A 14,103-nucleotide genomic window follows, 5' to 3' on the forward strand; every position below is an offset into this window, starting at 1 on the left:
AATTTTATTTAAAACTTCAAGAAATATAAACAGATACAGTGGACTGTGATGACTCGAACTACGTTGGTTTCGCTTTTGAGGAAATCGCATCCAAAACCGTCCAAAGCATGGTCCAAAGTCAATTCCTTCCATTCAAGATGGCAGCCCACGTGGATGTCAAACAGGTGCGTGGTTTTACGAATAACAACAACCAATCGTTCTGTGACACTCGTACGGTGCACTGTACTCGAGATTACTTTCATGGAACGACCTTTGACCAATGTGGCCAAAATTTGATGCTGCGTAATTTTCACTGTTTTTTAGGTTGTCGAGGCCATCAAAGCGTTGAGAACCATAGAGCGGAAGCATCTCACTAAGAAGTCTGTAAAGAGTCTTTTAGAAGAGGATTCCCAGTTGGAGCACGACGTTTACCTGCAGTTCACCCTCAAGAAGATCCCCTACAACAAAAACGCCCAGTGGATCAGGATGTGAGTATCTGCAAGCGTGTTAAGAGCTTTCAGAATGCCACGGTTGTCCGGCTCCTAAACTCTGCAAAGAGTCTGCACAATGTCTGTGGGGACTGTGGGATTTGCGTTTGATGTGGTGTGTTCGGCGATCGTTATTTTCCTCACACTTCACGCTTACAAATGGCGCTCTTTCCATAAACGTTTCAGAAACCTGCCGCACAGCCTGACAACAGAAAAGACAGAGGTCTGCCTTTTCACGGGTGACCTGGACAAGAAGGACAAACGCGCTGACAGCGAGTTGACGGTCGATCACTACAAGGAATTGCTGGCTAACGTCGGCGTTACGAGGAACATTGACGTAAGTGTCGTTAGGTCCTGATGCAAACAGCAGCACTGTACGCTACGTTACAATGTTACTTATTTCGCTGTGTGGCGTGAAACACAGCACGCTACATTACAAAACAAGTTACATCATTTTGTGGCAGAAGGTACTGTGGGTACTTTTTGGTTAGACACTTTTCACTTAAGGAGACTTTGTTGGTTGGTGCTGTCATGTTATGGGTACAGCGCTCCCACAGAAACCTAGAAAAGATTCCGCACATCAGTGCTTTGAAGCAGGTTTCTAATATTGGCAATGCGCATTTATGTTAGACAGAACACACGATCTAAGCAGTGCCCTGTTTAAGCTGCATAGTACCATCCCCAAGTATTCATTGCCTCGAAAATGGTTATCTTAATAGCTCACTGTTGTTGAATGTTCCTCGAAAACTTGAACCTTGAAACTACCTTTAGTGTTGCTTATCGGTGGTTCCTTCACAGTATCATCATTATGAAGGGCTCCAAGCGGCAGTGATAAGCTAATGATTATTTCAGAACTCGCTGCATTGCGTGCACAAGGCAGTCATAGGGCCCTGCATTATTTTGTGCGCTGTAGCAGATTGTTGCACTTTCCTGGTATCAATCGAATCTCATTCAGATTGCTTGCATGTGACTTACGACATGGTGTGAGAAGCAGGTGCCACTTATGTTTAAGCCCCAAGAATGCAAGCCTAATGTCCTTATGGAAACGGGGTCTTGAAGGGAAGCTGAGGATGACATCATCCAACTTTGTTTTTAGAGGGCAGCTCTTAGGTGTCCGTTTTGGCGTCGCCATTGTCCATTGTAACCAGCAGTGGACACCCTTTAAGCTGCGAAATGGAGCAGGAGCTTGGAAAGGAGAAAGTAAAAGTGCAACCTCCTTCCCCCCTTAGCAACCGGCGCGCCAGTGGGGGGCGCAGCTGTGCGTAGCAACCGTGACGTCACACAATAGCGGTAGAATGAGCGTGCGCCCGTCAGCAGTGGCAGCTGCACTGCCGCTCCTTCGCCAGACGCAGTCGTGTGAGTGAGACGCATGGCTCCGAACTGGCCCAGTGATTCCGCACCAAGCGGTTCGGGGAAGCGGTGGTGGGTTGACCACAAGGCTTTCGCCAAGCACACTTAAGAATTTCCAAAGTGTCTTCGGTATTTTTTTGAGGAAAGGAAATGCGTAGTATCTGTCTCCCACAGCTGCGAAACCAATAGAGCCCAATACAGTGGGGGCTTGGAAAGCAGAGGGTAAAATTTGTAAATTGGTTTTGGAGGAAAGGAAATGTGCAGTATCTGTCTCACACATCTCAGTGGACACCTGAACAAGAGGGAAGGCACATAGCTGCCCTCTTGGAACAGTGGACACCTCAATCGTGCTTTAAGCTATGGTGGTAGTGACAGATGTGGGTAGTGACAGATGTGCGCTGCATGCTTTGGCAATGACAATGTTGTGCCAGAAATGATGCCACCTGCCAGGGTGGCAGGGTGGGTGGGGACTTTAATGTAGATGTAAAGACAAGCGGGAATTTCTTACCACTTATGAGGGAGAACATCCAGGAGTAACGGCTCCCACAGCTGTGACAACCTCGCGAAATACTTGCACAGACCTCGTCTTTGAGATCCAGACACTGGTGCTGCAAGTCGAGCATATATCCATCTATTTCTCCGACCACAAAGCTTCCTTCATGACAATCAAGAACTGTTAATGGAGTGTTTCTTGATGAAGGAATATGTGTGAAATTAACAGTAGTTGTCTGTAATTGTACATACACGTCTTGCTCGAAATCTTTGCCTCAATCTATCGAAAAGCTGAAACAGCTGATGAGCTGCGCTCCAATTTCGCATTAGGAAGTAATGTAATTGTTGGCAATTTTTAGTAAAAATGGATTCCAGGGGTCTTTCCGGCTATTTTGGTGTTTGTACAGCAGCAAAAGACACATTTATTCTTAAGAAAATTGGATTTCAAAATGTTCCCTACCACTCCATTCAGTCTCGTGATGTCAACATCGAAACGGACTCTGTGATCCCCACCCAAGGGCAGATGGCGGTGTAGTCTGGCCTCAGGGATCTGCAGTGAAAACTGTCTCGGTGTCGCTTGCAAAAGCGGCCAATAGTGGCGCCACCTGTATCTCGTTTCTTGGTCTATACTTACTTATAAAAGCTCAGTTTTCAGTTAATTTAACCTCTTTATGAATAGTACGCAATAATCAATTGATAGAGACTAACTTGAGTCAGTGTCCCTTTAATGACAGACTGACATCTGTATTGGTTTTGTTTCAGATCATACCACTGCGCCAACTTCGCACAGAGTACACACCGTACGAGAGCAAGTGCAACCTATGCGCAGGCTACGATGTTTTCTTGGGAGACAGCAAGATCTTGCCCGTGTTGCATCGCCTTCTCGGAAAGGAGTTCTTTGCCAAAAATAAGTGAGGCCTGTCTGTTGTTGCGCTTGCATATTTCTCGTGCACATTGCTAATCGAAATTGGGTTTTTTTGGGGTTGTAGGTGGGAAAAAAAATGGAATGAAAACATTTGAATTCATCGGTTTGGTATATGTGCCGCCTGTGAGGTATCTAAGCGTGAAAGGTGCTGAAACCCTAAAACATTTTTGCCATCTCTGTATTCTGCTTTGTTTAGAGGTTGGAAAACTTAAAACCTTAGCATTGAAAAACTGTGTCCAATACTTGCAACAGTTGGTGCTGTGATTCACACCGTCACGTGACAACCAAAGCAGTTACAACTTGCAGCTTGGAAGCGGCCAATTTTTCTTTGAACCTAACAGAAATTGGATTTGCTGCCTTATGGTGCATGCATGTGTTGCACGCTGCTTCATCAACTCTATGGAGAGGACAAACAAGTGACTCTTTATGCTCATGTGGTTTGTGGTTACTGCCTTGGACTGTTTGCACGGGCGCTATTACTCAAGTAGATGCCTGCCTCCAGTGACAAGCAGTGAAGTGTTGAGACGATCGTGGGCGGGCATCGTGCTCATGTACGGCTACTTGCTTACTATTAGTGCCATTCACAGTGCTCTGATATTAGCGCCCTTTCTCCCTATCGTTTCCCTCTTTTACTTAACCTTACTGTCTACTCGTTGTCCCTTTATTTCCGCTGGCCACAGCTCAGGTGCTTCATTATCCGATAGCAGATGCCACAGTCTCAGAAAAGATCTTTTCCCTTTTTTTTGTTTTGTTTAATAAATAACCACATACTGCTGCTACTTAACTCATGAAGATTCAGAATGTTGCCTTTCAGGAGAGAGAGAGAGCTCTGTGATGATAATAATCAGAAAAAGCATGGCGGGTATTAGTCAGCACATCTAACTAGCCAACACATTACTCTGGATGCGATACTGGGATTTGGCAGGGAACAGAATAAAGATGCAGAAAATATTAAAACAAAAAGAAAGCGAGAAAAGAATAATAAGTTGTGGCCCTGGAATTTGGGTACAGGCATGTTGTGTGGTGATAAAAAAGTCGCTAAAATCTTGTGAAAGGCTTCGGAAGCATAACGCACATTCCTTGTGTGAACCTACAGACGTAGAGGCATTGGTAGGTTCGCCTTTCCTCCATCTCTTTTTAACCGCAAAACACACACCAATTGTGTTCAGGTTACCGCGGCGCATTGACCTGTCATCCAAGCATCTCAGGCGTGACATCGAAGACACCTTGTCCTCCACAGAGCTTCCACTGCGTGGAGAAGGAACTGCAAGGTGGGCACGCAGAGCTGTCATCGTTTCTCAAATCTATTAGGGTTCCCGGCGAATTAGTGACATCGGCAATACTTTCAGTGTGTTGCTGTAGGTTACGCTTAGTTAAGGTTTGTTCTTCATTTCCAGGTCACGCTTGCTAAACAGAACATTCTAAGCCACTGTAGCGGGCTACAACTTAAAGGTGCACTGAAGAGGAATCTGAACTCGTCTTTTTGCCGCGGGAACTCGATCTACACGTTCCGAGCATTCTTAGAAACTGCGATTTATTGCCCTGTGTGGCTGATTTTACTAATTAAATCAAAATAACGTCCGGCTCCCGCCTTTTTTTTTAATTCTCCCCCGTACGGTGGGCGGAGACGACCAACGCGTGGAGTGCCTTTCAGTCAGCTCCGTGGAGGCTTTGGTTTCGCTTTATTCTGTTTTTTAGGCTTCCGTGAATAAATAGTTTCATTCGCAGATAATATAGCCGCAAAATAAGCCCGCAGAAATAAAAATATGCACGGACTATTTGCTTCTACGGACTACTACGTATTACTCCGCCGATGGCAGAGCGGCAAGCCGACACGGGACTGGGTGAAAGGCGCTCCACGCGTTGGTCGACTCCGCCCACCGTACGAGGCAGAATTAAAAAAAAAAAAGGCGGGAGCCGGACGTTAATTCGATTTAATTAGGAAAATCAGCCACACAGGGCAATAAATCGAAGTTTCTAAGAATGCTCGGAACGTGCAGATTGAGTTCCCGCGGCAGAAAGACGAGTTCACATTCCTCTTCAGTGCACCTTTAACAATGCAGTTGCAAACACCCCTCAAAGGACACCCTCTGACCACTGCCTTTGACCTATTATCTTGACGTCACAGTCAATCGCCTTGCACCTACTGGTCTGTGGTACAACATGAGCAGGTGCAATACGGTGACTCGTGAGTCATGAAAGTAGGTTGATGCCTTTGGTTTGAGAGCCTCCTCTAAGGGGCATTTGCTGCTGCATTGTTAAGTTGTACCTGGCTACAGGTAAACTATCAGTTTGACCTTGGTGCCACTCACAACAAAACTATCAAGCCGACAATAAACACTTTCATGATGTGTGGGCACGACTGGTATTGTTTTGATAGGCATCAAGGTCAAAATGGTAATTGATCTACTGACTTTTTGTGTTCCATTCAGCTAGTGTAGCATGCATGTCAAGGCGTGTGTAGTGTTGTGTTGCTTTAGAAGTACAGGCAAACGTCGTTATAACGAAATAATGGATATAATGAAGGAATGACGATTCTCCTTGGAAACTCAATCAGCACTAGTTAAGGGGGGACACTGGTCTTGAAAAGAAAATTTTACTAATTTAGTCATAGCTATGAAATTTTCAGGGCACATGTATTTTTGTGCGCTGATTCTAGATATGTCATTAAATTTCATGTAAAACAATTCCTTGTGCACTTTTTATGCAAGTATATTGCGGAGAGTTTTGAAGAAAATTTGCTGCAGGAAACTCGCTGAAATGTATGCCATTGGGTTCTCTTGACACCAAGGAATACAATAAGGGTAAAATTATCATCCTTGCTCTCATAGAACTTGAGTAATAGGGTACTGAAGCTGCCACTTCACACACAGGAATACACACTTTCCTTCTCATTTCTGAAGCGACAAGTTCAAAACCCTATAACTTGAATTTTATGATAGGCAGGAAGACAATTTCACCCTTATTGCATTCCTTGGTGTCAAGAGAACCCAATGGCATACATTTTAGTGAGTTTCCCGCAGCAAATTTTCTTCAAAACTCTCCGCAAAATACTGGCATAAAAAGTGCATAAGTGCTCAAGAAATTGTTTTACATGAAATTAAATGACACATTTAGAATCAGCACACAAAAATACATATTCCCTGAGGATTTCGCAACTGTGACTTCATTAATAAAAAATTTTTTTTTCAAGACCAGTGTCCCCCCTTAAACCAAAGCTACGGGTATCGCGAAGCTTCAGCTATAACGAAGCGATCACTGGGCCCCTTCAACTTCGTAATAACGAGGTTCAGCTATAGCTGCAGCTGCGTTGGCGTCATCATCGTATTGCATCTGCTACTCGTGAAAGGTGTTCCTTTCCAGTGACCGCGCGCAGGCGAGTTGAGTTATGCCCCCTTCTTAACCTGTGCGTGCAGTTCGGTGAAGGTGGCCAACCTGGCAATGAGGGATGCCGATGCAGCCGACAATGTGATGGCCGCTTGCGAGGCGCTCAGCTGCCGTCTGCCGGGTGGCTGGCCAAACGTGCTCTCACTGCACATCAAGACACAGAAGTCGCCCAGTCTGCCCCTGTACATGTCGTTTGGTAGGTCTGCTTGCAAGTGTTTACTCTGCTTACATACGTTTGAAGTTGTTGATGTAATTCTCCTCTGTTGAGTCTTAGCGCGTCTTGTACATGGTGCGCAGCTCTCATGTCTGCGCAAAAATTGGGCTATCTACATCAGGTTGAGTGTGCATCTACCGACTGTTGCGCAAATCAGAGAAAATCGGGAAAAAATTCTCTCGGCTTAGCCGCGCGTTTGTTCGGGCTCAAATTTCGCACAGAGGTTGCATTTAGTGATCAGTTTTGTTTTATACTACATTTAGGTGGGGTACTTGCCTGATTCGGGCAGAATTATTTGGAAATCCCCATCGTCTGTGGCGACGGAGAACCAAAATCGAAAGACTTCGCAGCAATGGTACCCGTGGCACCATCTCGCACCCACGGGAGAAACGAGCTCTCCACTTAGCACAGCTGGGTTTCTCCGGTGGGTGCGAGATGGCGCCACGGGTACCATTGCTGCGATGTCTTTCGATTTTGGATCGCCGTCGCCACAGACGATGGGGATTTCCAAATAATTCTGCCCGAATCAGGCAAGTACCCCACCTAAATGTAGTATAAAACAAAACTGACCACTAAATGCAACCTCTGTGCGAAATTTGAGCCCGAACAAACGCGCGGTTAAGCCGAGAGAATTTTTTTTCCATTTTCTCTCATTTACGCAACACGCGATATTGTGACACAGATCACCACAGTGGCTGTGAAGAGTTATGTTGTGACTTATGGTGCATAGGTAATGGAGGCTATTATGGGCTGAAGATAGGCTTAAAAGGATGCCTGTTTGGTTATACAGTCGAACCCGGATATATCGAATTCGAAGGGGATCGGAAAATAGTTCGATATAGCGAAAATTCGATATACAGATATAGGCTAAAACTGCACTCCCGATCATAACAAATTGTGGCTTACCGTTTGGAACAGCCGCGAATCACATAGTATGGGCGCGCAATGTGAAAGCGCTTTATTTCGCGGAAAAAAAGATCACTAATTTTGGGCTGCTTTTTCCCCTGGGAAACGAAGTTCAAAACACTGGCCTCGATCTTCTCGAGACTGTCCAGGTGCGAGAGCACAGTGCCTTCCATTTCGCCGCAACAGCGCCGAATCAGGCTAACGCTGACGCCAGTTCAGTGGCTGCACACGGACGCGTTTCTTCGACAACACAGTTGCCCTCGTCGTCGCTGGAGTCGGCGTCTTGAACGCCAGCTACCGCTTGAAGTTCGCTGTCAGCGTTAAAGTCCTCAACAGTCACTTCGGACGGAACGGCGCCGAGAAAATTGGACAAGTCGCGAAACGCGTTGTCCAAGCACTCATCGTTATCTAAATCTTCCGGACATTAATCTCCGGCCACTTCAAGGCCTGCCTTGCCAAAACAGTTGGCTACTGGGGCCTGCTTCACGTCGCGCGTTGAAACACAGGCACACACACACAAAAAAACGCGAGGCGCAGATGGAGCGATAAGAGCGAAGCCTATGCGAGCGGCAGTCAACGCGGCTGCGAAGGAACGACAGAGGGAAAAGAAAGAGCAGGGAGAAAGATCGGCGCTCTGGGCTTCGTTTTTTTTTTTTTTTCTGAGCTCTCTCTTTTCCCCAGACCCACGATGTGCCCACGAGCGACCGTTTTCTCTCTCTCTCTTTCCCCAAGAAGCGTGGTCGCCGCGCGTCTCCATGCGGCGCTCTCTCTTCGCTGATCTCCAATGACCTTGACGGAGCACACGCCGGCGGTACAGGAGGAGAGGAGGAGCGGGAAAGCTCGCGCCGGTGGGGCGCAAAAACGGGGAACAAAAAAAAAAAAAGGGCCCTGCGCCTGCTGACTGCGGATATGTTCTCCGCTGAGGCGGCTGAGGTCCGGACAGGAATGTCTTTGGGGAAAGCGCACCTTCCAGGGGCGCGGCGCGGCGCGGCGTTCGATATATCCAATGTCCGGCGAAAATGGAATTCGATATACAACGCAACTGTCCTATACTTTTACATAGTATTTTCAAGGGGGTAATCTGTGTGTTCGATATAGCCAATAATTCGAAATATGCGAGTTCGATATATCCGGGTTCGACTGTACTATAAGACTGAATGCTTTTAAGGGGGGAAGAGGGTCTTAGAAATAAATTTTTATAAATGAAGTCACAACTATGAAATCTTCAGGGAACATTTTTGCTTGCTGATTCCAAATATGTCATTTAATTTTATGTGCAACAAGTCCTTGTGCACTTATGCAATATGCTAGGTAACATTTTCCGAGAGTTTGAAAGAAATTCTACTGCAGGGAACTTGTTAGATTGCATGCCATTGGTTTCCCTTATTCCATAGCTTGACATCAAGCTATGCAATATGGGTAAGATATCATCCTGCCTGTTGTAGAAGGTGAAATTATAGTATTTTTAAATCATCAGTTTCTACCCATTTGTGAAGTGGCAAATTCAAAACCCTGTAACTCAACTTCTATGATAGGCAGGATAATAATTTTGCCCTTATTGCATAGACTGATGTCAAGACAAGCCAATGGCATGTGTCGTCCTAGCAAGTTTCCTGCAGCAAAATTTATTGAAAGCTCTCAGCAGAAAGTTAACATATTGTATGAATGCACAAGGACCTGTTTTACATAAAATTAAATTGCCCATTTGTAATCAGCACGCAAAAATACATGTTTCTTGAAGATCCCATTATTGTGACTTTATTACCAAAATTTTTTTTCTAAGACCAGCTTCCCCCTTAAGCTTTGGATCAAATTTTGCTTGCATTGTTTTGGCGTCTTTCGGGAAATTATTTTATATGGCTGCTTGGTTTTCTTGGTTGTCTTGTGCCTATAATTTAAATGAACAAACAATAAACGCCATTGAAAGTTAGCACTGATTTCTTGTGTGCCACTTCATCCTGTGTATAGTTCTGTGCTGCGAGCTACAAACATCAATTTTAACACAGGTTCCCGCAATGCCGTCCACCTGCCCAAGCCTCGCAAGGCAGATGAGGACGTCCTGGGTGACTTGAGCACCATACCGGGCGCCCGTGTGTCGGTGAAGCAGACAGGCCACGTCACATTGCGCAAGGGTGGCAAGGACTTCACGGACGAGAAGCTCGGCGACAAAAGGCTGAGACGTCTACTGGAGATCCAAGAGGAGGATGCCAAGGAGACCACACGAATGTGAGTGCCGCGTGACGATCAGTGTCTCAAACAAGTCGCACAGGTGTAAAGGTCTGGATAGGGGAAGGATAGTGCCCACAGCACAGGCGTCAAACCAAATTGTTGTCAAAAGTACAAGGCCATATATTCGGGGCGTTGCATTTTATTTGATACTGGATTTGTTTTTGTTTTCCATGATAGCCAAAGTGCAGTGGATTATCGTTAATTCTGACGTACTTAATTTGAATTTTGGTTTATTCATACCAAACTTACAGTATAACTTCGTTAATTCGAAGCCCATTGCACCAGTAAGATATTTGAATTGGCGGGTTTTTTAAAAAGCAAGCACTAAACATTCAATCGCATGCAGGACTTCAGAGCCTTTACCATATTTTGTTCAACGAAGCTGCGATTGATGTTTAAGATTAACTCTTTCTACAACGGAAGCTCGTTTGGACTCGTCGGGGTCGCAGTGTCATTGGCAGTCTCCAGAATTTCAATCACATCAGTTTAGACACCCTCGGAGCAGGTCGTGCATCTTTCTTCATGCAACTCAGTTATTGGCAAAGCACTTTACGGTCTCACCATCCACGAGGGTGGCAGCCTAAGCTAGATGTGACAGGTAAGCGGCATGGTGCCACTTTATGAAGCATGCACGGAAGGGTTTACGATAGGTGCTGCAGCCGTCCGAGAAGGAGCAACTAAAAGAGAGCATACGCTGTCCATCCGGGCAATCCAGGGCTGGCACAGTGCATTTTGCGTCAGTGAGTTCGACGCGACTCACGGCATACAGTGCTGTACTCTATGTCACTGCCAACATAGCCCAAGTGCACTGAACGCCTCCAGACAAGTTGGCAGTTAAGCGCGGGTGAACTGCAGGGGGTCACTTTGGCTGGCATGATGTCACAGTGCCGAGCGCTAATTTGAAGTGTTACCACTGTTTTCATAACAGCACGCGCGAGCCCGATTCAGTGTCGCGCTGCTTAATATAGGCTCTTGCACCAATTATATGAGTATGTAAGGTTCGAGTATGTACCATTGAGGTATCAAATAAATAAATAAAAATGTATTGCAATGCTGCATTGTCAGTCACACTGTGGCGTTCCTGTGTAGCACCCCCCAAGACTTTCATACTAACCGAGACATGGAAGGTGCTGGTTTTAATTATCCGGTAAAATTTACATTTGAAACTACAGGAAGATAGAAATTTAATCAATTAGTATCTGGAATTATGAATTAAATGATGTCAAATTATCGAGGTGTTACTGTAATTCGAACAGACTTGCAGTCCACATCATGTTCGGATTATTGAGAGTAAACTGTAATGGACTAGTTGGTATGGCATTTCGAACAAAAATCAGTACTAATACAGAGAGCTCGCTAGGTTGCCGATTGCAAAGAAACCTGCACTCATTGAAGGTTATCATTTCAGGCAACAACTGTTTTCAGAGAGATTTCTTAGTTTTACTTTAAATCAAAGTTTTGACATGGTCTGGTTTTGATGCCCGCTAACAAATGCTAACCGTTTGGCATTTCCTCCTGTGCAGGTTTGAGGCCAAAGCCAAGTGCCGTAAACTGCTAATCCGCAGTGCCCTGAGCAACAAAAAATCTCGTCAGAATCGACGGAAAACAGTCAAGATTTCAGCGGCCAAGAAGGACAAGGGCACAAAGAGCAAGAAGCTGGCTGTGAAACCGAAAAAGAAGTCTGCCAAGCAGAAGTAATGGACCATGTGTGGAAAATAAATTACTATCAACTCTTGAGCGTTTCAATTTTTGGTCACCTGTTCATTGCCGTTCTTTCTCAGAGAGTTTCTCGGTATTGATTCAGTGCTTGAGGTGGCATTGACGTGCCTTTGATAAGCTCCTACTGAGGCTTGATCCAGTATATGCTTGGTAAGGTTTGGTTTGGTTTATGGGGTTTAACGTCCCAAAGTTTTATGAGGGACGCCGTAGTGAAGGGCTCCAGAAATTTCGACCACCTGGGGTTAACGTGCACTGACATTGCACAGTACACCGGCCTTAGAATTTTACCTCCATTGAAATACCGCCGAGGCCGGGATCGAACTAGCGTCTTTCGGGTCAGCAGCCAAGTGCCATAACCAATGAGCCACCGCGGCAGTCCGATCCAGTATATGTGGCGGCGAGATTGGTATGCAAGGGCAATGGGAGAGACGACATAGCTCAGGTCTTCGTAATTCACTCAAATGGAGGAGGTCACGCAGATATGGCCAGATGGCCACAACACTGACTATATGACTAAAATTTTGAACAGCAAACTTTCCTAGTTCAAGCAACAGATACCTAAAACAAGAAAGACTATAAAAGTCTGCAATCATCGTCAAAACTGGCAAAGAGCTCAGCTAAGTGGGAGAACAGTATGTTTGCTACATATTGAGCGTGAAACGATTTATCCAGTAAAATTTTACAGCACCAAAGGCATTATTGCTGGGGGCATAACATCTTGTAGGACAAACTTCTGCATCACACCTAGAATTATTTTTTTGTGAAACTCGCAGAAGTACATTACAATGCAAAAAAATTTGAAAATAGTATTTGCTGTCAAAAAATGCTGCCAGTCTTTCTTGTCACTGAAAGTAGGCTGCAGCAGCAATTTTTTTCCTTGTTAAGCATATACTCGGGTGTAATTGCACATTAGTGGGATGAGCCTTAAGCTTGTTTCACATGCAAGCGAAAACACTCGCCAAGTTGGAAATTTTTTGCCACGCCTCGCTGCTCGGTTGCTTGCATGTGAAAGAGCCGTAGTTGAACTGATGGTGAAGCACTGTTGAGGCCGCAGTCGGTTGTCAAAGATGCTGTACGAGTCACTTACTTGCGAGACTTCAGTACACTTAACTAGTGATGACAAAGGTACGTATATATGTACCTGAACATAAGTGTGCGTTGCACAAGGCACAAATATAACGTTTTTTTTTTTTCCTGGATTAATTTGCTTTCTGAAAGCACCTTGAAATATATTCGAATCCAAACCATCTGACTTGTGAGGTGCGAGGAAAAGCCAACTTCTCAATGACCCTGGCCACTGAGGCGAAGCGCATGAGACGCACTTGCGAACGAGTTGGTACAAATGTGGAAAGAAAGCGTTACAGGCTGCCGAGAAAGAAGAGAAGGCAGCGAAAGAACTGTGGAGTAAGGAAGGGAAAAAAAAGGGGACGAATGGGCACATGACGGACAGCACTAAGCAGCATACTGCAGGTCCTTTCTCAATTCCAGAATTTAAAATTTTCCTCTGCAAAAAATTAGGAGCCTTAACTATTAGCATGTCTAAGTCTTAGATTTCAGTCCCACTTATAACTAAACTAGACCACATCTACAAGCACTTTGTGCAGAATGAACCGCTTGCAGGCCAACTGACCCTATCTTTCAACTTTCACGTGAACACAACATCCAGGTAATCACCTAAGAAACGCAGTCGAAAATGACACATATTGCTAAAACCAGGCCCCTGCTGTAGATTTCCGTAAACGAGGCTGTAACCCGATCCTTTTATTTGCTCGTTAACAAATGCAAATATACCTTTGGGCGCTGCCAGTAGGAAGTTAAAAGTTTGGAAGTTGTTGTGTACATCTATATGAGCAACGTCTGGTGCAGTGGCTGCAATACCCAAAAAGCTCAAACACTGCCTGCCTGCCCACAGGTGCCGGACAACCCATGGGCTTCCAAATTTCGTATCAACCAACGCAGTTTTGTTCCCATTGCTGCACACACCCAGTAGAGCCTTCCGTAACTAGTGCGATTACAAGAGCTTGGGTGTAGAGAGATGTCTGTTATAATGCTGCAAGTACTAACAGCAACAAAGAAAATATGAACAAGACAAATGAAATGGGAACAGCACAACGAGATTTTAGACGAGGGACTGCATACTAGCACGCTTAGGTTTTCACTTCAACGGCACGAAGACCGCTTCACGGAACCGTTAATGCACCCTGCCTGTATTTCTTCTCCAGCAGATATTTTTGTATACTGGTATTTGCATTACAAGTATCCTGTTTGCATGTCATTTGTTACTGGTACTACAGTCTTCCACACCTGTATGACCAGTAGGTCATATACGAATGACCTAGGGCATTAAACATGACATTGTGCATGCATACTAACATGGACTGTGTAACTCATTTTCTTAAAATCTGGATCAGGCC

The 14,103-nt window shown here is 45.2% G+C and overlaps 1 protein-coding gene across 1 annotated transcript; it reads left to right on the plus strand.

Moving 5' to 3' along the window:
* Positions 1-118: 118 nt before the first annotated feature.
* LOC149347840 (ribosomal L1 domain-containing protein 1-like) lies at positions 119-11,707 on the plus strand. Its single transcript, XM_089587552.1, has 8 exons — positions 119-164; positions 304-467; positions 654-804; positions 3,072-3,220; positions 4,404-4,505; positions 6,651-6,817; positions 9,748-9,967; positions 11,494-11,707. The coding sequence occupies exons 1-8, from the start codon at positions 138-140 to the stop codon at positions 11,666-11,668; spliced, it is 1,155 nt and encodes a 384-aa protein (XP_089443678.1). The 5' UTR covers positions 119-137; the 3' UTR covers positions 11,669-11,707.
* The last annotated feature ends 2,396 nt before the right edge of the window (positions 11,708-14,103 follow it).

Source organism: Amblyomma mixtum, chromosome 4 (assembly GCF_055824585.1).
Source record: "Amblyomma mixtum isolate Tamu chromosome 4, ASM5582458v1, whole genome shotgun sequence".
Classification (NCBI taxonomy): Eukaryota; Metazoa; Arthropoda; class Arachnida; order Ixodida; family Ixodidae; genus Amblyomma; species Amblyomma mixtum.